Source organism: Lemur catta, chromosome 15 (assembly GCF_020740605.2).
Source record: "Lemur catta isolate mLemCat1 chromosome 15, mLemCat1.pri, whole genome shotgun sequence".
Taxonomy (NCBI): Eukaryota; Metazoa; Chordata; class Mammalia; order Primates; family Lemuridae; genus Lemur; species Lemur catta.
The window spans coordinates 52,063,016-52,086,651 of NC_059142.1; the positions used below are offsets into that span (position 1 = coordinate 52,063,016).

Consider the following 23,636-nt stretch of genomic DNA (forward strand, 5'->3'; position numbering starts at 1 on the left):
TACCCTACTCTGCCTCAGGTAGGTGTTACAGAAAATACTTGGGGTAAATCCACATTATGATCCAATGTTCTTGCTAGTAAAGTTGTAAATTTAAAGCATTTTGAACAAAGTAGAGGCTAACGCTTCTGCTGCTAGTCATTTATATAACTTTGTTATTGTTTTACATCGATCTGTCAGAAATGCCAATGCTTTATTCCTCCTTTAGCAGGCCTATTCACATGTTTTTTCTAAGCTTCAATTTTCTGTTTAGTATTTCTCAGAATAAAGAAAACAGCTCATTTTAAACAAGAAGTTTATTTAAACAACAAGACGCTTGACTTGAAGGGAAAACTATCTAGGATTCATTTTCTTTTTAGAGTAATTTATCCCTACTTAAAGACAGATTGCCCTACATGTAACAGCTACGTACAAAAAAGTTATAAAATTGTCCTTGGTTTTACAATGATAAATGAAAAACATTAAAATTCTCCAATTGAACAAGGTATGCAAGGATTTTTACGTTGTTGTTTTTTGTTAAAACAATGAGAGCAAAATAACTTACTGGAATATAAAGATAAGAGCTGCATGAGCATGCTACTAATGGAGAAAGAGGGTATTTTCACAGAACCAGTATTTTTCCCCATCCCATCTCCACTCGATGTCAATCAAAACATACCATTGGCCATTTAGTTAAAAAAAAAAAATGCAATATGCTTGTGCACATACACCAGTTACTTTATGTACAATAAAGGAATGGGGAAGGGGAAAATGAAAGAATAGAGAAAACTATACTGTAGTAGTCAGGATGTGGTGGAACCAAATTGCAGTTTTCTAATTGAGAATGTAATCTTGGTCTGTAACAACAGAGTTCTGGAGTATAGTAGCTGGTTCCCTTTTTAGTAGACACCTCCTGTCTGCTGTTGGAACACATCAATTGTATCTTCGTCCTCCATTTCCAACTAGCATAAAACAGAAAAAACAAATTTAATATGATGGGTTATTAAATTAATATAAAATTATAAATTAATTTATAATTTTCAGATTTAAATATCCTGAAAAAATGCAGAAGTTCCACTCAGTTCTAGGGTTCATTACTTTAGATGTCTCATGGCTTAAAGTAACATCAAACTTGGTTTAGGTAATTTTTCATTTGGACTCCTTTTTTTATGAGTGCTACAGAAAACTTAGTTTTTAAGTTAAAAAGCTGAATATGTCCATGAGTGTCCATAAGAGGATGATATGCTTAATGGATCTCACTGTAATATTGCTTAGATTAGCAAAGAGACTGGAATAAAACACAAAGAAATAAAACATGACACACTCACATATGAAATACCATGTAGCTGTTAGATTTACATGTGTTGAAATGGAAATATCCGTGTATTAGCCTAAAACAAAAAACAAAAAACAAAAACAAAAAAGCTGCAAGGCTGGCTTGACATGTGTAGTCCTAGCACTTTAGGAGGTCAAGGTGGGAGGACTGCTTGAGCCCAGGAGTTCAAGACCAGTCTTGGCAACAGTGAGACCCCACAAAAAATTTTAAAATTAGCTGGGTATGGCGGCAAGTGTCTGTAGCTAGGAGGCTGAGGCAGGAGGATATAGCTTGAGCCTAGGAGTTTGAGGTTGCAGTGAGCTATGATCGATACCACTACACTCTAGCCCAGGGCACAGAGCAAGACCTTCCCTGGAAAAAAAAAAAAAAAAAAAGGGCCAGGCACAGGGGCTCACACCTTTAATCCCAGTATTCTGGGAGGCTGAGGTGGAAGGATCTCATGAGCTCAGGAGTTTGAGACCAGCCTGAGCAAGGGCGAGACCTCGTCTCTACTAAAAATAGAAAAAATTAGCCAGGTATGGTGGCACACGCCTGTAGTTCCAGCTACTTGCGAAGCTGAGGCACAAGGATCACTTGAGCCCAGGAGTTTGGGGTTACTACTGTGAGCTAGGCTGATGCCACTGCACTCTAGCCCAGGCAACACAGCGAGACTCTGTCTCAAAAAATAAATAAAGAAATAAATAAAACGGCTAAGATATTCTAATTTATCACAATTCTGCTATATAACAAATATTGGGAGAACAATTCTAAAATGAATTCAATTCCAAATTCTAAAGTGAATTTCAAATTCAATCTGAAGATTTTACAATGCCTCAAGGTCACAGTTTTGAACAAATACACCTCCCAGTCTGATATCTGCAGCAAATGTAGAAGACAATTCCCAGTGTTGGTGGTGGGTAAGGAGAAGTTAAAGACAGAAAATACATGCTTATTACCTGGGAGTTTGGAACAATAGGTCCTTTTAATCCAGTATTTCTTTTAATCACAACAGGCCTGTCAGCCTATCTACTAAAATAAAGCTATTTCTGTAATATAAAGTTTTATAATGAAACTTCAGATGCCTTCAAAAATAAAGGCAATAGAGAATCTAGCTCCTCCTTGTGGCTGCACACTATAATTGCTTCTTAGAGACTGTCACCTGTGGAAATTCAAAATAGTCTTCCCTCAAGTACAACTCTAACATCTCAAATTTCTGAAGATTATCAACAAAACTACAGTCTGCATATGCTGCTTCACTCAGGCAACATTTATCACTTCCTAGTTTTAACTGGGCGATAAAATGGAAATTCAAGTTATAAGGATCCAATTTAAATGTCTACTATGATACTATTTTAAAATATTTTTTTCCAAGATTGGAAGTCTTTGTCAAAGTTGGAAAGGGTAAACAGAAAATAAAGAAAGAGCTTCTGCCAGAGGAGACACTCAAGCTGATCTCATAAAAAGTGACAGAACAAAAGGAACTGGTATGCAAAAAGATTAAGGGATCAGAGAGCATCACTTTTTGTAGTACGGGTCTGGAAAGTCACCTATTATCAGGAACTCTCCCTGTCAAACTTAGCTATCAAGAAGACTTGGCAATTAAAGTCATAAATTCTAACTTATTAGTTTTAATTTATAACAATTCTCCTATTTAACAAATATTTCACCTATCACAAGGTGAAAGAGAATTCAATCCAGCATACAGGGTGGGGAACCTGCGGTCTTAAGGCCACATGTGGCCTTCTAGGTCCTTAAGTGTGGCCTTTTGATAGAATCCAAATTTTAACAGAACAAATCCTTTTATTAAAAGGGGTATAGCAGAGAAAGAGGAAACTTTCCTTGCCTCCTTTGATGCTTTATAAAAAAAAAAAATCTTAAAATCAGAAGGCTGCAGGTTCCCCACCCCCAGAAGGGTTGCAACAACAAAAACAAGTGGAAAAAATACATTCTGAATAGGAGTTTTTACTGTTTTCTCCAAATAATGCCGGTAATAGGAAAAAATGAGATTTACTGAAGTAACTAAATGCCCTATTTCCTTTACTGAGTGATAACCGGACATTTAAAAACCACTGGCATTTCCTGAATCTATTCCTATTTTTTCCTTTCTATTTCCCTTTGGCCATATTTCACATAGCTTTGAACTCTACGAGAACTATATTCCAATGTCTAAAGTTCACAAATTCATAAACAAAACTGTTGAAAAGATTATAAAACACAGTAATTTTTCCAGTTAGCAGAGATTTTTACCTGTGCAGGTGTATCTGTTTCATTGATTGGCTGCCCATCAAATCGGAATCTGATCTGCCTCATTGACAAACCCTAAACAAGAGTTTAAAATAAGCAGCATGTAAAGAAACAGTAAGCATTCCATTTAGATAAAATTATACGCATATTTAGTCATGAATATATTAAAAGATACCTAAATAAACAATCATCAACATGTTAGTATTTCCATGTGGGAAAAAACATTTGGGGTGACTCTTACTTTCTTTAAACCATATTATGTCATATTATTGGGAGTCTGTAAAAAATAGATACACATTTAAGGGCTCTAAAATGGGGGGGGGGACACCATCATGCTTAATAATGAAAGCTGGGCCAAGCATGGTGGCTCACACCTCTAGTCCCAACACTTAGACCAAGGAGGGAGGATTGCTTGAGCCCAGGGGTTCGAGACCAACTGGGCAACATAGTGAGACCTGTCTCTAAAACATTTTTAATTAGCTAGGCAAAGTGGCATGTGCCTGTAGTCCCAGCTACTTGGGAGCCTGATGCAGGAGGATTGTTTGAGCCCAGGAGTTCCAGGCTGCAGTGGACTATGACTATACCACTGAACTCCAGCTTGGGCAACAGAGCAAGACTCCACCTCTAAAAAAACAAAGAAAACTAGAAGTCACCTAGAAAGGTGTTAATGATTAAAAATAAAACTTTGCCTAAAAGCATTGTACCTTCATTTCTACCCAAGTAGTTCCTACCACTATCCAAACGAATGCCCCCCCCGCCCCCGCGCACAGCACAATGCTAGGCATACCACAGGCACTGAACAAGTTCTTAACCTTAAACTTTGAAGACATTTTCACCAGAAGACAGGCACTAACAGTCTTTAAAATCACCCATAAGGCCACAATCTAAACTCATGAAATTCCTGAATTAGCTCAAAAGCACCTGCTTTTTAATTTCCTTCTTAGTACTTACCCAAACCTGTAATTATTTGTCAATGTCTCACTAGAAAACAAGCTCCAGGAATGATAGGAATCTATACTGTCCTGGTTACACTGCATCTCTTGGGCACGGCAGATGCTACTCAACAAGAACTGATGGAATAAAATAGATGAAAAACAGTATCTATTTAACCATATTTTGTTTCTAAATAAATGAAAAACTACGAAGAAGCTGGGAAGAAGTTTTTTGTTTTTTTTTTTTTTGAGACAGTCTCACTCTGTTGCCCGGTCTAGAGTGCCGTGGCATCAGCCTAGCTCACAGCAACCTCAAACTCCTGGACTCAAACAATCCTTCTCCCTCAGCCTCCCGAGTAGCTGGGACTACAGGCATGCGCCACCATGCCCAGCTAATTTTTTTTTCTATATATTTTTAGTTGTCCAGCTAATTTCTTTCCATTTTTGGTAGAGACGGGGTCTTGCTCTTGCTCAGGCTGGTCTCGAACTCCTGAGCTCAAATGATCCACCTGCCTCAGCCTCCCAGAGCGCTAGGATTACAGGTATGAGGCACCACACCTGGCCAGAGGCTGGGAAGAGGTTTTATTACGAAGAAATTTAAAAACTGTATTAGAGTTTAGTGTCAAGATATTTTTATATGCATGTAGGAAGGAGATAGATCAGCCTAAACATGCCCCTTCTGCAAAACTGACTGCAGTGTTTTACTTATCAAACATCACTTACCGGACAAAGGGGTGAGGAAAGGGGGAGAGAAGCACAGAAGCAAAGCTATTGGTAACAAGAGCCAAAGGAAGACAAGATAGGAAAATAAAGTATCTTTTGAATTATGTTGTGAATAAATTAACTAAAAAAGTAGCTGTCTAGGAAAACATCTAATAAAAATTCACTCCTGTATCATGTCCAAATTACAAACTATAATTGTTACATAAACTCCCTTAAATATAAATTGATATTTAATAGAAAATTAAATTGAGTTCCCAGGACTAAAAATATTGAAACAAAATATGCCTTATCTTGCTTGAGGAATACAAATATGCCACCAGGCAGGTGATACTCATAACCTTCATTCATTGTTCACAATGACATTCCAACTTAATTTGTAACTACACAAAGCAACCAAGAATTCAATGCCAAGCCATTAATTGGTAAGTATTATATATTTGCAAACGTTCCATTGAAGACTCCTTACTTCAACCAAACACTAAACACCTTCTATATGCTGGGTTTTCTTCCCTGCATCCACTGGTAAGGTCCGTGGTGTGGCCATGCAAAGGTGGGTGGGAGGTGGGTGGTCGGGGGCAGGGAGGCAGGGTCAGAATTACAGAATATAAGCAAATTGTACTCCTTTATTGCCACCTGTATTTTGGAGAATAGAAATGTGCACAGAATGACTAGAAAAGATACACTGAGAATTCTGAAAGCCCCCACATGAAATATATTCCTATTAAGCCCCTTATAGTCACCAATTTCCTACAGCTTTGTTTGCTTGGATAATTCAACTCCTGCTTATGTTTTTCCTTATCAATAAAAGCTCTTTAAACCTTCACTTCTATATTTGCTAGAATACAAGTCCAAAGGAAACTTGCCTTTAAGATTCCATAAGCCAGTATTTATTTGGACTCCCCTTCTGTATCAATCTCATCCCTGAGCTAGCTATGCCCTTGGAAGAGTTATGTGAGATCTCTCTTTGGGTCCCTGTTTCTCCAGTTTACAAAAATGAATTAGACTAAATCAGTGACTCTACGCTCTGAAACCACCTGACTCTCCATGATATAATCTTTTGGGGTAAATCCACACCAGAATGAAACAGCATGCTTTCAGTTAGCAGAAGGCTAAGTGGCAAACTCTACTTCACATAATTGAAAAACTTATTTACAAGCCAACCTCTGGAGTTATCAGTTTGAATGTTCTGTCACTGTACAAACATTTATTGAACATGTTCTATGTATAGAGTGCTGGTATAGGCTCTAGAAAACAGTGAAAAAGTCCCTACTCTCATAAAGCAAAAAAAAAAGTAAGAGGGTTGAATGACAGGAACTGGGAACAGGGGCACTTCAAAGATAGGGTAGAGTCAGACAGAATTCTGAGATAGTAACTGAACAAGACCAGAATAAAATGGTTGCAGGATATGTGAATGTCTGGTTCAGCAGTATTGGACATCACAGATTTAAGGGAACAAAATTTACTGACAGATTTTATGACTTATAAGAGCATCAAGGATGACTCCTAAGGTTTTGAATTCAGTAACTGGATGTAGGCCAGGCGTGGTGGCTCACGCCTGTAATCCTAGCACTCTGGGAGGCCAAAGCAGGTGGATGGTTTGAGCTCAGGAGTTCGAGACCAGCCTGAGCAAGAGTGAGACACCACCACCCTCCACTAAAAATAGAAAGAAATTAGCTGGACAACTAAAAATATATAGAAAAAATTAGCCGGGCATAGTAGCATATGACTGTAGTCCCAGCTACTTGGGAGGCTGAGGCAGGAGGATAGCTTGAGCCCAGAGTTTGAGGTTGCTATGAGCTAGGTTGATGCCACGGCACTCTAGCCGGGGCAAGAGAGTGAGACTCTATCTAAAAAACAAACAAACAAACAAACAAAAAAACTGGATGTAGAATGGTACCATTTATGAGGGGGGATACCACAGAAAAAACAGATTTCTAGGGATAAAAATCAAGAATCCTCTTTTACATGCTCAGTCCACTGGAATACCCCCAGAGATATGATGCCAAGTGCATCAGAAATTAAATATGTACATTCAATTAATCTTGACAGGAAATCCTTGGTCAGGAATTCTCAACTGCCCCCCATAACTATGAAAATTAGATAAGTATGTTAGTCTTTTGATAGCCTGTACCTACTCTTAAGAAGCAGGCAATCAGAGACCAATTATGATACTTGAACTCCCTCTTCCTTAGATTGAGAGAAATCCTTTGAAAAGCAAACAGGGATGTTGTTACTCAGAACTTTCAGGTTATTCCCAATTTAAAAGGGAAATGGGAGTATATTTCCAAGCTCTTCCTATATCTGATCTTCAAATCCTATTTATATACAAATACATAAGTGGAATTTAATTTTTTTACATACTACCAGTGCTTCTGTTTCCTTTAGTCCAAATTAAAGAGTGACCCTAACAAGCTCAATCAAATATAAACCCAATCTTAAACCTAATAACTAGAAAAATTCAAGGAAAACTTTATTTACCCTGGATAATACACTGAACTGATTTTAACACAGCAGGAAAATGCAAACATTTGACTGACCTGGTAACTCTCAACCTCATAGGAAAATCTCCTCTAAAGATAATGTGCAATACAGAGAATATGCTATGTATTGTTTTTCTGGCACCTAGTATAATCCCCCAGCACATGGTAGGCATCTGGTAAATATCAGATGAATAAAAAGCTCCTTTGGGACCCCTACCAGTAACAGGAAGTCTTAAAAAAAAAAAAAAAGACTATTTTAGGATGAATAAGGGATATCAACAGATATGTATAATAAAATGTAAATAGTTGAATCTAGGTGGTAGGCATATGGGCATTCACTGTAAAATTCTTTCCACTTTGCTCCATCTTTGAAAGTTTTCATAATAAGTACTGAAAAATATGACCATTTAAAAGCTAAAATTTTGTACTAACTATAGAAAAGTTAAATAAGATGCAGGGAATATTGTTCAAAACTAACAAATTGAAGCATCAGTTTCCACTTTTTATGAGGCTTTGCTAAATTAAGTTCTGTAAAATGGCCGGGCACAGTGGCTCATGCCTGTGATCCTAGCACTCTGGGAGGCCAAGGTGGGTGGATCGTTTGAGCTTAGGAGTTCGAGACCAGCTTGAGCAAGAGTGAGACCCGGTCTCCACCAAAAATAGAAAGAAATTAGCTGGACAACAAAAAATATATAGAAAAAATTAGCCGGGCATGGTGGCGCATGCCTATAGTCCCAGCTACTTGGAAGGCTCAGGCAGGAGGATTGCTTGAGCCCAGGAGTTTAAGGTTGCTGTGAGCTGGGCTGACACCACGGCACTCTAGCCCAGGCAACAGAGTGAGACTCTGTCTCAAAAAAAAAAAAAAAGTTCTATAAAATGATTATGTTTTAAAATTCCCCTGTAACCTGAAGGGGCACTAGTGTCCATATGTGGAAGGTGCCCATGCACAAATTTTTTAGCGCAATTTAAAAGTTTGTATTTACTAAGTCTTAGGGGGATTTCACCAAATGCTTCAAATAAGAGTATATTAAAGGTAGTGTCTTTATAAGGAACTGTTAAGGTTTACATATGAAGAAAAAGAATTATTAGCACTGCATTTTGATACTATGTTATAAATAAATTAGGCATAAAATAAAGCTCCAAACACTCAAAGAGAAATTTATAACTTCACTGTTTCTTTTAAACACCCTTAGGTGTCATGTAGAAAACACATGTAACAACTCAAACTCAATTTTCCAACTTATATAGGTTTAAACCTTGTTCAATTTGAGCCTATATTTTAGGACAATTTACAGTGTAGATAAGTTCTTCTAGCCTAAACAAATGATTTCCTCAACTTTTATATATTATATATTCAAGGTAGAATAAGAAAAATACTTCTGCTGCTAGATTATTGTTGTTTTAACTGATACAGGTACCAGTTTTTGTTTTACTTGTAAAGTCATCTTTAAAGCTGCCCTTTTGTCTTGTTACAGACCCAACATCACAAAAAGAAGCTCCCTTGTCTTAGTAAAAGCTTGCATTTACCTCCCAACATCTGTTCAAATCAAGAGAGCAGAATTTTCTACTTCCTCTTCTTGATGTCTATACACTATTTTTCTGAGTAAAATGCAAATGTCCTGTAATATAGCAATATTTATGCTTGGCTGAGTGGGGTTAAATTTTTCTGACCTCCACTATTAGTGTAAAAAACCAAATATCACAATGTACACACTTCAAAAAAAATTGCAAAATGTCCTTAAACTCACATTTAATTTTATTTCCAAATTGGTTAAAATACTCAAATGTTCTGACACAAGAAAAATCTTAAATGAATAAAAAAAGAACCTGACGAGAAATTTTACCAAGTTCACTTATTTTCTTGTAAACATAAAATGACATTCCCTTGGGGGAAAAAACAAGTGTTGCAAATATAATTTGATGCATTTCTGGCACAGGTCTAGAATCATATGTAATACTAAGCAAACTCCATACTAAGGGTTCTCATAAGGAATCAACACACCAAGTAATCATAAAACTTATATGCCAAGTATAAGTGCACATTCATCCTACCAAAAACAGTCATTGTAATGTTGTGCTAGTCTAGTTTCTTGTCAAGAAAATAAGATTTTTCAAAAATAGTTTTATTCAGTCGCTGCACATATCAATTCCTCACCTGTCGTTCACAATAGGCTTTCATTAGTTTACTAAGTGGTGTATGCCTCTTAATCTTAAACTGCACCACAGAACCATCTTGTCCCGCCACCTTCAAATTAATATGATCGTTGTTCTCAGTCTTGACTCCTTCCTGTTGAAAGAAAAATAAAAATATAATTTGGAAAATGTGAAAAACAAACAAACAAAAAAAAACCACCCTTTAACGCAACAGCCCAAGTCGCTTCAGAAATCAACAGGTTTCTCATTCTGTATGACAGAACAGTGTACAGCTGTTTTCAGCTGCTGAAATCAATCTGAAAGATCAGAAATCCTGCAGTAACAGTATTAGATAGCTGTCACAGAAACAGAAAAGACTACATGCAATACTATCCTAGCAACTTTTTTTTCTTTGAGACAAGTCTTCCCTCTACTGCCCAGCCTGGAGTGATCATAGCTCACTGCAACCTCAAACTCCTGGCGTCAAGTTATCCTTGTACCTCAACCTCCTGAGTACCTGAGACTACAGGTGTGTTGCCACGCCTGGCTAATTTTTTTTATGTTTTTTGTAGAGACCAGCTTTTGCCCAGGCTGGCCTCAAACTCCTTGCCTCAAGCAACCCACCTCTGCCTCCCAAAGTGCTAGGATTACAGGCGTGAGCCACCATGCCCAGCCAGATTTTTAAAGATAGTCCCACTCAATTCATTACAGCGTTCTCTTTGAAGCTGAATTTCCTAAAATGCCATATTTTATATCCCTTCTAAAATATATTTCTCCCCAAAATGTTAAGAGCATCCTTTCTCTATCCAAAGCACTTTAAGTACAAGTGATGAATGAGAATGCAAGAAAATACAAATACTCTAGAGCTTGCAATTCAAAACTCATTACTAATTCTCTTGTTAAAAAGTTACCAAACTCTAATGACTTAAACCCAATCCCCATTTTTAAAAAAAACTTCAATTGAGGAATATCCTCTGATTCTCTCTAGAGCAGTGGTAATAATTCAGAACCACGATTAATGTTTGCCTCTATTAACAGCTTCATTTTTGTTTATTTTCAATGAAGAGCTCTCATTCTCCCCTCCCCTTTGTTGTCACGGATCAAATACACAGTTTCATTCTAAGTCTTCCTTGCAGATTTCGACCCAACCCGAAGTTCTCCAAAATCAAGTGTAGAAGGAAGGAATTATGTAGCCCCTAAATCATTTCAGAAAGTAAATGCGCGAGGGGGGAGGGGGGAATGTCACCAAACAAACCAAAAGCAAGTCTCATGTGTCCTGATGATGTGTCTGTCCCCTAGTCCTCACGGCAAGCCTCCCTCATAAGCCGCATCCAAAAGTTAAGCCCTACGAAGTCTCTCTGCTGTACCTGTGCCTCCAACTTCAGGAATCCAGTCTTCGCAGGTTAGGGGGCTCGTTGGCACCCAGGCAAAAGCCGCCGCCCCTCCCCCTTCGGGCCCCTGAGGCCATTAAAGTGGGAAATACTCCCCGGGAATCCCCGGACCTCCAGGCAAGACGACGGCCCGCGGGCACCCGGCTCCCAACCATCAGCAGCCCATTGATTCGCCCAGAGCCCTCACACGGCCGCCATGGTCCGGGACAAGGGTCCCCAGACGCTCTCGGCCCCCACCTTGGAGAGTGAGGCGCCGGGCTGAGAGGACTCCCCGCCACCGCGGAGGCGGCGACACCCGCCGCGGGGTCCGCGGAGGATGTGGACCCCGCGCGCCCTAACGCCTCTTCTCGCGCGCCTGGCCGGCAGGGCCGAGAAGCCCCGCTCCGGGCTGGCGGGCCCGCAGGCGTCTGCGATCCGCCCGCCCAACTCGCGCTCCGCGCGCACTCGGAGGCCGCTGGGGGCGGGGGAGGGCGGCGGGGCCTCCTCCGCCGCGGGAGGGAGGAAGAGAGGGAGGGAGGAAAATGGCGCGGAGCGCCCGGGCCTGAGCCGCGGCCGCCCCATGGGGGGCCCGAGAAGGCGCGGGCAGCCCGCGGTGGCTGGGGCCGGACCCCGGCCCGCGCTGTGACCCCGGCAGCAAGGCGAGGCAAGAAGGCTGGCGCCGAACTCACCTTAGGCTTTTCGTCGGCCATGGCGAGCGCCGGAGTTTCCTCAGCTGTCGCTTCACAAAAGAGGTACCAGGTCCGCACCGAACGAGCACACAAGCACCACCAGGAGCGGCAGAAGAAGGAGGCGGCAGCGGTGGACGAGGGAGAGGGCGCGCGCACGTCTTGCGCTCCCTCCCCCCACCCTGCGTGCGCGAGCACGAGCCGCCGGGGCCTCCCATTGGCTGCAGCCTCGCGGGAGCGCGCAACGCTTACATAACCACCCCCACCCCCCGCCCCGCGCCACCGCGGCCTGGGCCGGGCGCCCGCCAGGCCGGCGGGAAGAGGCGCGGACACGCGCACCCGGCCTGTCGCGGGGGCGCGCCTGGCTCTGGGCGGGGCTGTATTGTCCTCCTTCTGTGGTGGAGCATAATCAAAATGGCTTCCAGCTGGTCCTTAGTGGGGACGAGGAGGCTCCAGGCCTTAGACGTGAGCCATAGGCCAGAAATGGCAGACTGACTAGATGAGGAAGGGGGAGCCCCAAATCAAAGCCCCAGCATGAGATCCTGGAAAAAACCCTCTTGTTCAGTGGACCAAACGCAGCCCTCCTCATGGTTAGAGGGACATCACACTTCCTGTCAGCCTTATCCTTTAAAGCTTCATCCTCAACCGGCTTCCCACCGGGCTCTTGCCTCAAGTGCTGTGACTACTTCCTTGCTGGTAAGCCTAGACTTTGACTTGCTGAGGAAAAATATTCATTTCTTCATTCAACGACCTCCTTTCTCATGGCCTTTCAACTTCCAAGAGGAAACAGAATCCATCAACAAAAAATACCAAACATCAAGCTTCCAAGCCAATCAATCCCTTCCCCCTTCCGTCCAGTTAAAAAAATAGAAGTAGGTCCCTCCTGTCCGAAGAAAAATCCCGAAATCTGTGCAGTGGGTCTCATCATGCTCCTGTCCATGGGCTTTATTATTGCTTCTGTACCTGCATTTTCTTCCACATCTCTATTAGCTTAAAAAAAAGACTATTAAGTTGCCATCATATCTCTCTCCATTCTTGGCCAAACAGCTTGAAAAAAACGTCCATGCCAGCTGCCTCCACCCCCTCCCCTCCCACTCTACTCCTCAATGCACTGCAATCTGCTCTGTCCCCATAGCACCACCGAAACTGCTCTCCACAAGGTCACACAGACTTCTTTGCTGAATCCAGCATGCTTCCAGGCTTGTCACTCCTCTTGAACTCTGGGTCTTTGCAGGACATAGATTTTTCCTCTCACCTCTGGTCTGTCCTTAGTTCTGTCTGCAATGTTTTCTTCCTCAGTCCTTTCCTTAACCGTTCATTAGGATTTTGCTCTAGACCCTTTTCTTTTGTTACTATATTCCCTCTCCTGGGATTTCGCCCACTTCTATTACCATCTATTTGCTAATGATTCTCAAATCTATAGTTCTAGTCCAGATCTTTCGTCTGAGCATCCAACTGACTTCTGAATATCTCCACTTGGGTGTCCCAGAGGCACCTCCAAGTCAGCAAATCTCAACTAAAACTCCTCAGTTTAGGCCGGGCGCGGTGGCTCACGCCTGTAATCCTAGCACTCTGGGAAGCCAAGGCGGGTGGATCGCTCGAGGTCAGGAGTTCGAGACCAGCCTGAGCAAGAGCGAGACCCTGTCTCTACTAAAAATAGAAAGAAATTATCTGGCCAACTAAAATATATATATATAGAAAAAAATTAGCCAGGCATGGTGGCACATTCCTGTAGTCCCAGCTACTTGGGGCAGTAGGATCCCTTAAGCCCAGGAGTTTGAGGTTGCTGTGAGCTAGGCTGACGCCACGGCACTCTAGCCTGGGCAACACAGCGAGACTCTGTCTCAAAAAAAAAAAAAAACTCCTCAGTTTACCTTCCCCATCTGCCCTTCTTCCTGACCTGCTGCTCTTAAACTGAATGGCACACAGTTGCCCCAAGCCAGAAAGCCAGGGGACATTTTTATTCCCTCCTCTCCTTCACACACTCCCCATCCACTCAGTCTCCAAGTCTTGCCTATTCCACTTTCTAAATACCTACTAAGTCTGCCTACTCTCTTTGGCCTCTGGTTCTGGGTGGAGCTGCATTTCATGGGCTTCTGCTGGGCCTCCCCGAGGAAGAAGAGGGCTAAGTCCTTAGATGTGAGACAGGCCAAGGTGGGCAGATTGACCAGAGTAGGCAGGGGAAGCCTAATTCTATCTAGTTCAGATCAGCTCTCTAAAGAGCTACTGCAGTACCCTCGCAACTGGTCTTACTGTTTTAAGTTACTCCCATTGTGTCTGAATATTTAAGTGAATCAGAATCACCCAGGGCACTGGATTCTAAGGCCCCTTTGCAATGTGGCTCTGGAATCCACCTTTTAAGAAGCTGACCCCCCCTCCCTTGGCTCGGTGGCTCACGGCTGTAATCCTAGCACTCTGGGAGGCCAAGGCGGGCGGATTGTTTGAGCTCAGGAGTTCGAGACCAGCCTGAGCAAGAGCGAGACCCCGTCTCTACTAAAAATAGAAAGAAATTATATGGACAGCTAAAAATATCTATAGAAAAATTAGCTGGGCATGGTGGCACATGCCTGTAGTCCCAGCTACTCGGGAGGCTGAGGCAGTAGGATCGCTTGAGCCCAGGAGTTTGAGGTTGCTGTGAGCTAGGCTAATGCCAGGGCACTCTAGCCCAGGCAACAGAGCAAGACTCTGACTCAAAAAAAAAAAAAAGAAGAAGAAGCTTCCCTGGTGATTCTTAAACTTCAGAACCATAGACCATTGTAAAATAAAAATAAAACGAAAGTTCCTGACACTCCCTGGTTCCATGGCAATCATCTGCCTTACAGGATAAAGTCCAAAATTCCTATGAGATCTCAAAGCCCTCTGAGAGCTAATCCAGACTAACTAGCCTCATTTCCCCTTGAAGCCTCTGTTTGGGCCATATTCAATTACTTGGGGTTCCTAAATGTGCCTGTTCTCTCTCAACTCTAAGCTTTTGTCCATTGTGGGTGCTCCAGGATTCACTAAATGAGTGAATGAATTGAAAGTATCACTATGTGTAGTGGCACTGGGGAGACGAAGAAGGGCAGACAGTCCCTGACTCAAACAACTTACAATTGGGGGGGGGAGGAAATACACAACGAGTGAAGGGGAAGAGAAGCAATAACTGCTGAACACCTGCCATGTATCAGGCACTGAGTGGGGCTTTAGTAATGTTAGCTCATTTTCTCCTTACAGAAACCCTTCCAAGCAGGTATAGTATCTATTAGCTACTGAGTCTCAAAGGGGTTAAGTAATTTGCCCAACATCACACAGCTAGAAAGTAGTGTTGATAGAACTCCTACTATATGCCAGGGAACGAACATGCTAGTTGGTTGCTGTGCCAGGTACTGAGCAGAGAGAAAAAGAGATACTACCCTTGCCCTTGAGGTTCTCCTGCAGCCAGGTCTTTCCATTGCCACCACACACCTTCCCATCCTTGTAGGACTGCAGAATCTGTCAAAGAAATGTCATGTTCAATTTACCCTCATTAGTATGTGGGGGCCTCCAATGAGCAAATGGCTTTCTAATCATTGGCTTCTGGGTGATAGGCATGTCCTTACAATATCCCCTCCAAAGTTATGCTAAATTACAAAATCTTCTTCAGGCAAAGGAGGAGTTTGCATAAAATGCATATTCAAGTGTGTGAGCAATATATATTCCAATGGCAAACTGGAATTCTTTGACATGGGCTAAGGAAATCTACTAAAATTATATCTTAAGAGTCTTTTTCCAATTTCCAGGGGGAAAAAATGAAGAAATACAAATTTCCCCACGTTAAGATTCTCTTTCTATCACTTTTATAGATGTGGGAAAGGGGGTACCTGTGCACTGAAAAAAGATGCTCTAGAAAAAGAAAGTAGCTGGGCACAATGGCATGTGCACCTGTAGTCCCAGCTACTTGGGAGGCTAGGAATGGCAAGGAGGAACACTTGAGCCCAGGAGTTCGAGTCCAGCTTGGGCAACATAGTGAGACCACTGTCTCTTAAAAACAAACAACAACAACAACAAAAAACCTCAAGGAGAAGTATACATAGAAAAGAATAATGAAGGCAGACATTAACTGAGTGATTATTATGTGGGGACTCTGTGCTATACCCTTAATCCTCATAAAGCCTGTCTTATAATTATCTCCATTATACAGATGAAGAGAGTGAGACGGGGAGAGATTGGGCAACTTGGTCTCCCAGCTTGAGGTGGCAGAGCCAGTATAGAACTCAGGCCTTCTGGCCCAGCCCAGCACTTAATTACTGTATTATGTTGGGGTACACAGAGACACTGTGGAAGGCCACAGAGAGAAAACATGAAAAAAAAAGGGAAAAAAAATCCTAGAATAGTACCAGGAGCACCAATAAAGTTGTTTTGACTTAAATTTTTGTTTTTTGTCTCCTCCAGCCAAATGGAAGTTCCATGGAAGCAGAGCTCTGTCTTGTTCTCAGTTTTGTTCCTAGCACCTAGCCCAAGTCCTTGGATCCTACTGTGTGAGTAAAGGAATGAATGAGAAGGGAGTTTGCAGTGGGCAGTTGTCACCATGAGGAGTTAACTAGAAACTTGGGCAAGAAAGGCCTAATTCTCCCCGGGAACCTAATTAAATATCAACAATGAATGTTAGATAAGGGGGTAAATATAGGGTGAACCAGGGAGAATGTATTCCCCAGGGTCAAGTGCCAAAGGAAAAAACATCTTTTTTGAAAGGGGTAGGAGAAAAAGAATCACAGAGTCTTGCTGAAAGCTTTAAATCCTCACCAAAAACCTTCTACATATAACTAAATTTAAAATACAGATGACGAAACTGTGTGTACTTTATACCATCAAATTTCCTTTACACTCTAATGTAGTTTAGTTGACTACTTGAGCTGTCTCTGCAAATACTGCAGGAATACTGAATACAGAATTCCTCAATACTGCAAGAAATCTGGAGGCAGAAGGGTGGTGATATTGTAAAAACTTTCCAATTTTATGTTTTGGGTCATGGAAAAGATGATAGAACCCAAGATTGTACCAGCAGTCAATGCCAAGAATCTAGTACAGGTTGAGCATCCCTAATCCAAAAATTCGAAATCCGAAATGTTCCAAAATCCAACACTTTCTGATTGCTGACATGATATCATGAGTGGAAAATTCCAAATTCCACACCTGAAACCTTTGCTATCTTTCTCTCTCTCTCTCTCTCTTTTTTTTTTTTTTAAGAGAATCTTGCTCTGTCACCCAGGCTGAATCCTGGGCTCAAGCAAAGCTCCCGCCTCAGTCTTCCAAGCAGCTAGGACTACAGGCCCACACCACCATGCCCAGCTAATTTTTTTGGAGACAAGGTCTCACTCTATTGCCCAGGCTAGAGTGCAGTGCGTATTCACAGATGATCACAGGTCCCTGCAGCCTCAAACTCCTGAGCTCAAGGGATCTTCCTACCTCAGCCTGGTGAGTAACCCACTACAGGTGTGCCAGCTGATTTTTTTTTTTTTAGAAACAGGGTCTCACTATGTTGTCCACACTGGTCTCAAACTCCTGGCTTCAAGTGATCTTCCTGCCTCAGACTCCCAAAGTGCTGGGATTACAGGCATGAGCCACTGCACCTGGCCAACCTTTGTATTCTGGTGGTTCAATGCACACAAACTTCGTTTCATGCACAAAATTATTAAAAATTTTGTATAAAAGTACCTATTACCTTCAGGCTATGTGTATAAGGCATATATGAAACATAAGTAAATTTTGTTTAGACTTAGAGCCCATCCCCAAGATACCTCATTACATGTATGCAAATATTTCAAAATAAAAAAAAATCCAAAATCTGAAAAACTTCTGTTTTCAAGCATTTTGGATAAAGGATACTCAACCTGTATATAATTCTTTAAATGTGTCAGATGGCATATAGAATGTAGGGAAATATTGTGCCATTTTACCATATCGTACATTCACTGAATTTTTTTTTTTTTTTTTTTGAGACAGAGTCTTGCTTTGTTGCCCGGGCTAGAGTGAGTGCCCTGGCGTCAGCCTAGCTCACAGCAACCTCAAACTCCTGGGCTTAAGCGATCCTACTGCCTCAGCCTTCCGAGTAGCTGGGATTACAGGCATGCGCCACCATGCCCAGCTCATTTTTTTTCTATATATATATATTTTAGTTGGCCAGATAATTTCCTTCTATTTTTAGTAGAGACGGGGTCTCGCTCTTGCTCAGGCTGGTCCCGAACTTTTTTTTTTTTTTTGAGACAGAGTCTCACTCTGTTGCCCAGGCTAGAGTGAGTGCCGTGGCATCAGCCTAGCTCACAGCAACCTCAAACTCCTGGGCTCAAGCGATCCTTCTGCCTCAGCCTCCCGAGTAGCTGGGACTACAGGCATGTGCCACCATGCCCGGCTAATTTTTTCTATATATATTTTTAGCTGTCCATATAATTTCTTTCTATTTTTAGTAGAGACGGGGGTCTCGCTCTTGCTGAGGCTGGTCTCGAACTCCTGAGCTCCAACGATCTGCTCGCCTCGGTCTCCCAGAGTGCTAGGATTACAGGCGTGAGCCACCGCGCCCGGCGTTTTTTTTTTTTTTTTTTTGAGACAGAGTCTCACTCTGTTGCCCAGGCTGGGGTGCTGTGGTGTCAGCCTAGCTCACTGCAACCTCAAACTGCTGAGCTCAAGTGATCCTCCTACCTAAGCCTCCCGAGTAGTTGGGACTACAGGCCTGTATCATGACGCCCGGCTAATTTTTCTATTTCTTAATAGAGACAGGGTCTCACTCTTGCTCAGGCTGGTCTCGAACTGATGAACTCAAGCAGTCCTCCCACCCTGGCCTCCTAGAGTGCTAGGATTACAGGCATGAACCACTGCACCCAGCCCATTCACTGAATATTGATATACATATTAGACAGTACTTTATACCCACTGACTATTGATATACATATTGCACAAACATAACTTACAAAATAGTCTTGTAAGCTTTTTGTGTGCAGGTATATCACGTTTCGTTTTTACAGTCTCAGCAAATAACGAACTCCTGAGAGCCAATGATCAATAAATGTTTACTGACTAATTGATGCAGTAGTTACTTTCTGTACTACTTTTCATTAGAATGCCAAAAATGCCTAAATAAGGGTTCCCGAATGCCTCTCAGTTATGCAGCCTTGACATTGGTATGACAATTTCAAGTTCTTCTGGCCCCATTAGTGCTCAAATCCTACCTTTCTGTCCACTGCTGGATTCAAGCAGGGCATTGGCAATGAGGCCTGGTGACCTTAGGCTGTTTGTTTCATAACATGAACAAAGCTGTATATTGCAGAGTTGTACCCAATGTAGATATTCTCTGTATTCTTCAAGCTCCTCTTTGTGATTGATTACTGTCACTCGGAGGTAGGGAAGACAGAGTTGGGTTGGAAAGATGGTTCTCAAATGGTGGTCCCCTGGTCAGCAACTTCACTTGGCAACTGGTTAGAAACTCAAACAACCAGGCACCATTCCAGACCTACAGTATTGGAAGCTCTGGAGATAGGGTCCAGGAATCAGTGATTTAACAAGCCCTCTAGCTAATTATGAAGTTTACTGAAGTTTGAGAACCACAGCAGCTTTCACTCCTCCAATAATAAATTTGTCACATTTATAATTCTCCTTCTCAACTTGAAGTCTTGTGTGGCCAGGTATACATTACTAGACCTATAAAGCAGGTTTTTAAATTCATGTACATGTATATATGTACATTTGTGTATATAAGCATGTATGTATTACTGTCTATATAGGTATTAATATCTATATATATTTGAAACATTTATCAGTAAAATATTTTTTTATTTTTGCTTTTGTTTTGAGATGGGGTCTTCTTATGTTGCCCAGGCTGGTCTGGAATTCCTGGGCTCAATTGATCCTCCTGCCTCAGTCTCCTGAGTAGCTGGGATTAAGACACAAGCCAATTCACTCAGCTGGTAAAATATTTCTAGAAGAATCAAAATGTTAAATTCACCCACATCCCATAATTCTAAAACAACACTTATTTCTCATTTTAATTTCTAATCTTTTTCTTTTCTTTTTAGCAATGGGAACTGTCGGAGAACATTAATTTCTCATCTTTATCCATATGTAAACCTCTTCACATAATTGTAGAAATATACAATTTTTGGTTTACTGTTAAATTTAAAATTTCTTGGTAAAGATAATTAAAAGGTAACTTTTTCTGGGCTCAGTGGCTCATGCCTGTAATCCTAGCAGTCTGGGAAGCTGAGGTGGGAAGATTGCCTGAGCAATAGCAAGACCCCCATCTCTACAAAAAACAGAAAAATTTGCTGGGTGTCATGGTATGCGCCTGTAGTCCCAGCTACTCAGGAGGTTGAGGCAGGAGGATCCCTTGAGCCCAGGAGTTGGAGGTTGCAGTGAGTTATGATCATGCCACTGCACTCTACTTGTGGTGACAGAGCAAGACTCTGTCTCAAAAAAAAGATAACTTTTTCTAATTTTAAGAGTAATAACACTTATTCCTGCCAGTCTCTTTTCTACATAAATATCTATAGATGCCTTTTACTTTTTACAAAATTGAGAACTTTTTTACAAAATTTTACTGAATCATGTCTTTATAAAATTGTGCTACAGTTACCTTTTAATGACTGCATAAGAATTTTCTGTGGGACACTTCCTTTTTTTATTCACTTGTCCTTTTTTGTTAATCATTTTTTAAAAATCTCATTTACTGGAAGTGCAATTATGAAGACAAAAAAGGTGAACGTTTTATAACAACTACTTTAAAATTTTTGATTTATCTGCTAGTGAATGTTTAGTTTACTGTGAAAATTATTAGGCCTCTTTTTACCCCTTAGAAAATGGAAGTAAATGTGCAACTTCTCATACTTCATAGCCACATTATTGGTGTCAGAGACACTTAGTAACACTGTTAAACATCTGGAAAATGCAGTAAGACGTAGATGATAGAACAGTTGTGTTTTGTGCAAAACTACAATAAATTTCATTCTACAGATTGCTGACTTCAGGGACGGGGATTTGGATGAAATTGTGATAGCCATAGGATTTTTCTTCCTTTCCTTGACAATTTTTACTTCAGAAAAACAAATTCTTAGGTGACAGGATTTTCCTAATCACTCCACATCACCTTATTTCCACCAATTCAAATAGATCATTCAGAATAATCTCACGGAAAGAAGTCTTTTCCCCAGGTAAGACATTGACAGGTTTGTCTTGTTTTCAGATCCAAGTTTTCCCCTAAATAAAAGCTGTTACATTTGCAGCATTGTTTCCCAACACTTATTTTATTATTACTTTTTTTATTCTCATTTCAGCATATTGTGGGGGTACAAAAGTTTAGGTTACATATATTGCCCTTGCCCCGCCCCATTAACACTTATTTTAAACTATGAATTATCTTCGGTTTGTTCAAATAGATGCTTATTTGGGCTGGGTGCATGCGTGTAATCCTAGAACTTTGGGAGGCCAAGGCTGGAGCATGGCTTGAGGCCAGGAGTTCAAGGCCAGCCTGGGCAAAATAGCGAGACATTCAACGCTACCAAAAAAAAAAAAAAAATTAGCCGGGGTGTGGTGGCTGGTGCCTGTAGTCCCAGCTCAGGGGCTGAGGCAGGGGGACAGCATGAGCCCAGGAGTTTGAGGTTGCAGTGAGCTATCATTGCACCACTACACTCTATAGCCTAGGCGACAAAGTGAGACCGTCTCAAAAAAAAAAAAAAAAAAAAGTTGCTTATAAAATGTATAACCAACCAGTACTATTCTTACTTGGTGTATTATATGCTATTCAAAACGCAATTTAACTCCTTTAAATTGCTGGAGCACTTTTTTTTTTTTCTTGAGACAGAGTCTCGCTCTGTTGCCCAGGCTAGAGTGAGTGCCCTGGCGTCAGCCTAGCTCACAGCAACCTCAAACTCCTGGGCTTAAACAATCCTACTGCCTCAGCCTCCCGAGTAGCTGGGACTACAGGCATGTGCCACCATGCCCGGCTAATTTTTTTCTATATATATTTTTAGTTGGCCAGATAATTTCTTTCTATTTTTAGTAGAGACGGGGTCTCGCTCTTGCCGAGGCTGGTCTCGAACTCCTGACCTCGAACTCCTGACCTCGAGCGATCCACCCGCCTCGGCCTCCCAGAGTGCCAGGATTACAGGCGTGAGCCACCGCGCCCGACCTCTGGAGCACTTTTGACTTTTCTATAACAAGGTCAGGGATTCACTGATTTGAGTGCTTTGTTCTGCTTTTCTTCGGAAAGATAACAAAACCGGTATTTGTGTTTAATTAAGCAAGCCCAGCTGTCTCAATTTCACAGTTGTTTCAGCTGCATCAATTTTTGTCCGCGTGCCTCTCGTGGGTTTTAGGGTGGGAGTGGCGGCACCTGCTTTCTAACACAAAACCGCTGGACCATCGTTGTTCGGAGAAGCGGCTGCGACGACACAAAAGTAGAGACCATGGAAAGGCGAGGACAGCCAGAGGTTGCGAGAGGTAGCGGGCTCACTGGAGACCTAGACTGGCCCAACCGGGACTCCAGCCCTAACGCAGCCGCCCCACTTCTGGTCCGCGCACCCACGCCTCCTCGGGCAACCCGCGCCCCTCCAGCCACTTCCGCTGCCCCCGGGGGCCTTCCCCCTGTCCGGCGCGGGGCTGTCCTCGGCGCCGCCTGATCTGGTGAGATGGTTACGGTGAAGGCAGGTTGCCCCTGGAGCTGTTTTCTCCAATGTGCTGTCGAGGCCAGGAAAGAGGGACACGGGCCGACGGCCGCAGAAGGGTGGGTCGTGGCTGAGAGAAGTCCCCGCAGCGTTGCGGGATTTGGGCCTGCAGGCGCTGCAGGCGGCGCCCAGGCAGGGTCCTCTCTCGCAGCGGGCTCTGAGCGTGCGGCCTGACGGGGAAGCACTGGCAGCCCGGCGGGTTCCAGGCGGCTGTGGTGCGGAGCTATGGAGGAGCTCGATGGCGAGCCGACAGTCACCGTAAGGGCGCCCCGAACAGGCTAGTTTGCCCTCGTGGTTCTAGGACCGTGTCTGTTTCATCACCTCAGGCTTGTCTACCTCCCTGCCAACCGCGAGGCGCCGGTCCGTTTCCAGCGGCTCAGCTGCCACTGTTGGGAGGTCTCGACATTACTGGGTGCCCGCGTTTGGGCCGTAGTGGTCGCTAGGTTTCTGTTCCTTTGTGTGCTCACGAACCCTGGTTTCAGAGACTCCTCTCCATCCCGCCCCCTGCTTTGTCTTCCTGACCTTTCTGCTTCCTCGATTTTCCTCTAGGGCATTCGAATAGGCTCAGACCGAGAAGAGGAATTGGGGCTTTTTTCCTTCTGACTATACCAACCAGCACCGTGAGCTTGGCTTTTGCTTATGTAGCTCGAGGTTTATTAAACGTATTTATTCTCTCAGGAGACTATTCTTATTTTTATTGCACTGGGTTCAATTCTGTTGAACTCTCAAGAAAGTATGTCAAATGTGGATGATCTGTGATGTTTATAACATTCATGGGCTTTAGATACGCAATGCCTAGTGTTCCCGCTGCCTGGAGTGCTCTAATCTTTTCTCTTTGGTTTATCTCCTGCACATTTTGCAAATACAAGCTATAACAGCCTCTTTATCAGGGGAGCCTTCCCTGACTAGGTCAAATATCTGCCCATTATAGGCTTTCAGAGTTCTGCATTTCTTAGCTCTTGGTAACCTGTAGGTCCCACTAAACTGTAAGTTACCTGAACTTGTGTTTTTGCTTTTTAGAAGATTAAGATGCCTGCAGTTTTAAGCTAGAACCATCACATTGTAAAGCCAGTCTATGACAAAAACAAAAAGTTGAAAATAGGGCTCATT

The 23,636-nt window shown here is 42.5% G+C and overlaps 2 protein-coding genes and 1 long non-coding RNA gene across 5 annotated transcripts in view; 2 read left to right on the plus strand and 1 right to left on the minus strand.

Moving 5' to 3' along the window:
- Positions 1 to 275: 275 nt before the first annotated feature.
- Positions 276 to 12,048, minus strand: SUMO2 (small ubiquitin like modifier 2). The gene is made up of 4 exons (XM_045569890.1): positions 11,863 to 12,048; positions 9,826 to 9,957; positions 3,539 to 3,610; positions 276 to 938 (listed from the first exon to the last, which is right to left on the minus strand). The coding sequence occupies exons 1-4, from the start codon at positions 11,881 to 11,883 to the stop codon at positions 876 to 878; spliced, it is 288 nt and encodes a 95-aa protein (XP_045425846.1). The 5' UTR covers positions 11,884 to 12,048; the 3' UTR covers positions 276 to 875.
- Positions 12,049 to 12,237: 189 nt separating this feature from the next.
- Positions 12,238 to 17,377, plus strand: LOC123650791. The gene is made up of 3 exons (XR_006739490.1): positions 12,238 to 12,555; positions 16,270 to 16,355; positions 17,339 to 17,377. It is a non-coding gene; the product is annotated as an uncharacterized LOC123650791 (long non-coding RNA).
- Positions 17,378 to 22,518: 5,141 nt separating this feature from the next.
- Positions 22,519 to 23,636, plus strand: part of NUP85 (nucleoporin 85) — a 31,936-nt gene continuing 30,818 nt past the window's right edge. Inside the window, exon 1 of one of the 3 annotated variants that reach the window (XM_045569893.1) lies at positions 22,519 to 22,784. In XM_045569893.1, the coding sequence (XP_045425849.1) occupies positions 22,752 to 22,784 (33 nt within the window). In that variant the 5' untranslated portion in view covers positions 22,519 to 22,751. Of the gene's footprint in view, positions 22,804 to 23,636 lie in introns of all 3 variants that reach the window. The other 2 variants (XR_006739483.1, XM_045569894.1) reach the window with 2 other exon arrangements.

Coding starts and splice junctions, on each gene's coding strand:
- SUMO2 (XM_045569890.1), bottom strand. CDS start 11,883: ATGGCCGACGAAAAGCCTAAG. Junction 9,958..11,862: donor TGGCCGACGAAAAGCCTAAG/GTGAGTTCGGCG, acceptor TTCTTTCAACAG/GAAGGAGTCAAGACTGAGAA. Junction 939..3,538: donor AAACAGATACACCTGCACAG/GTAAAAATCTCT, acceptor GTTTTATGCTAG/TTGGAAATGGAGGACGAAGA.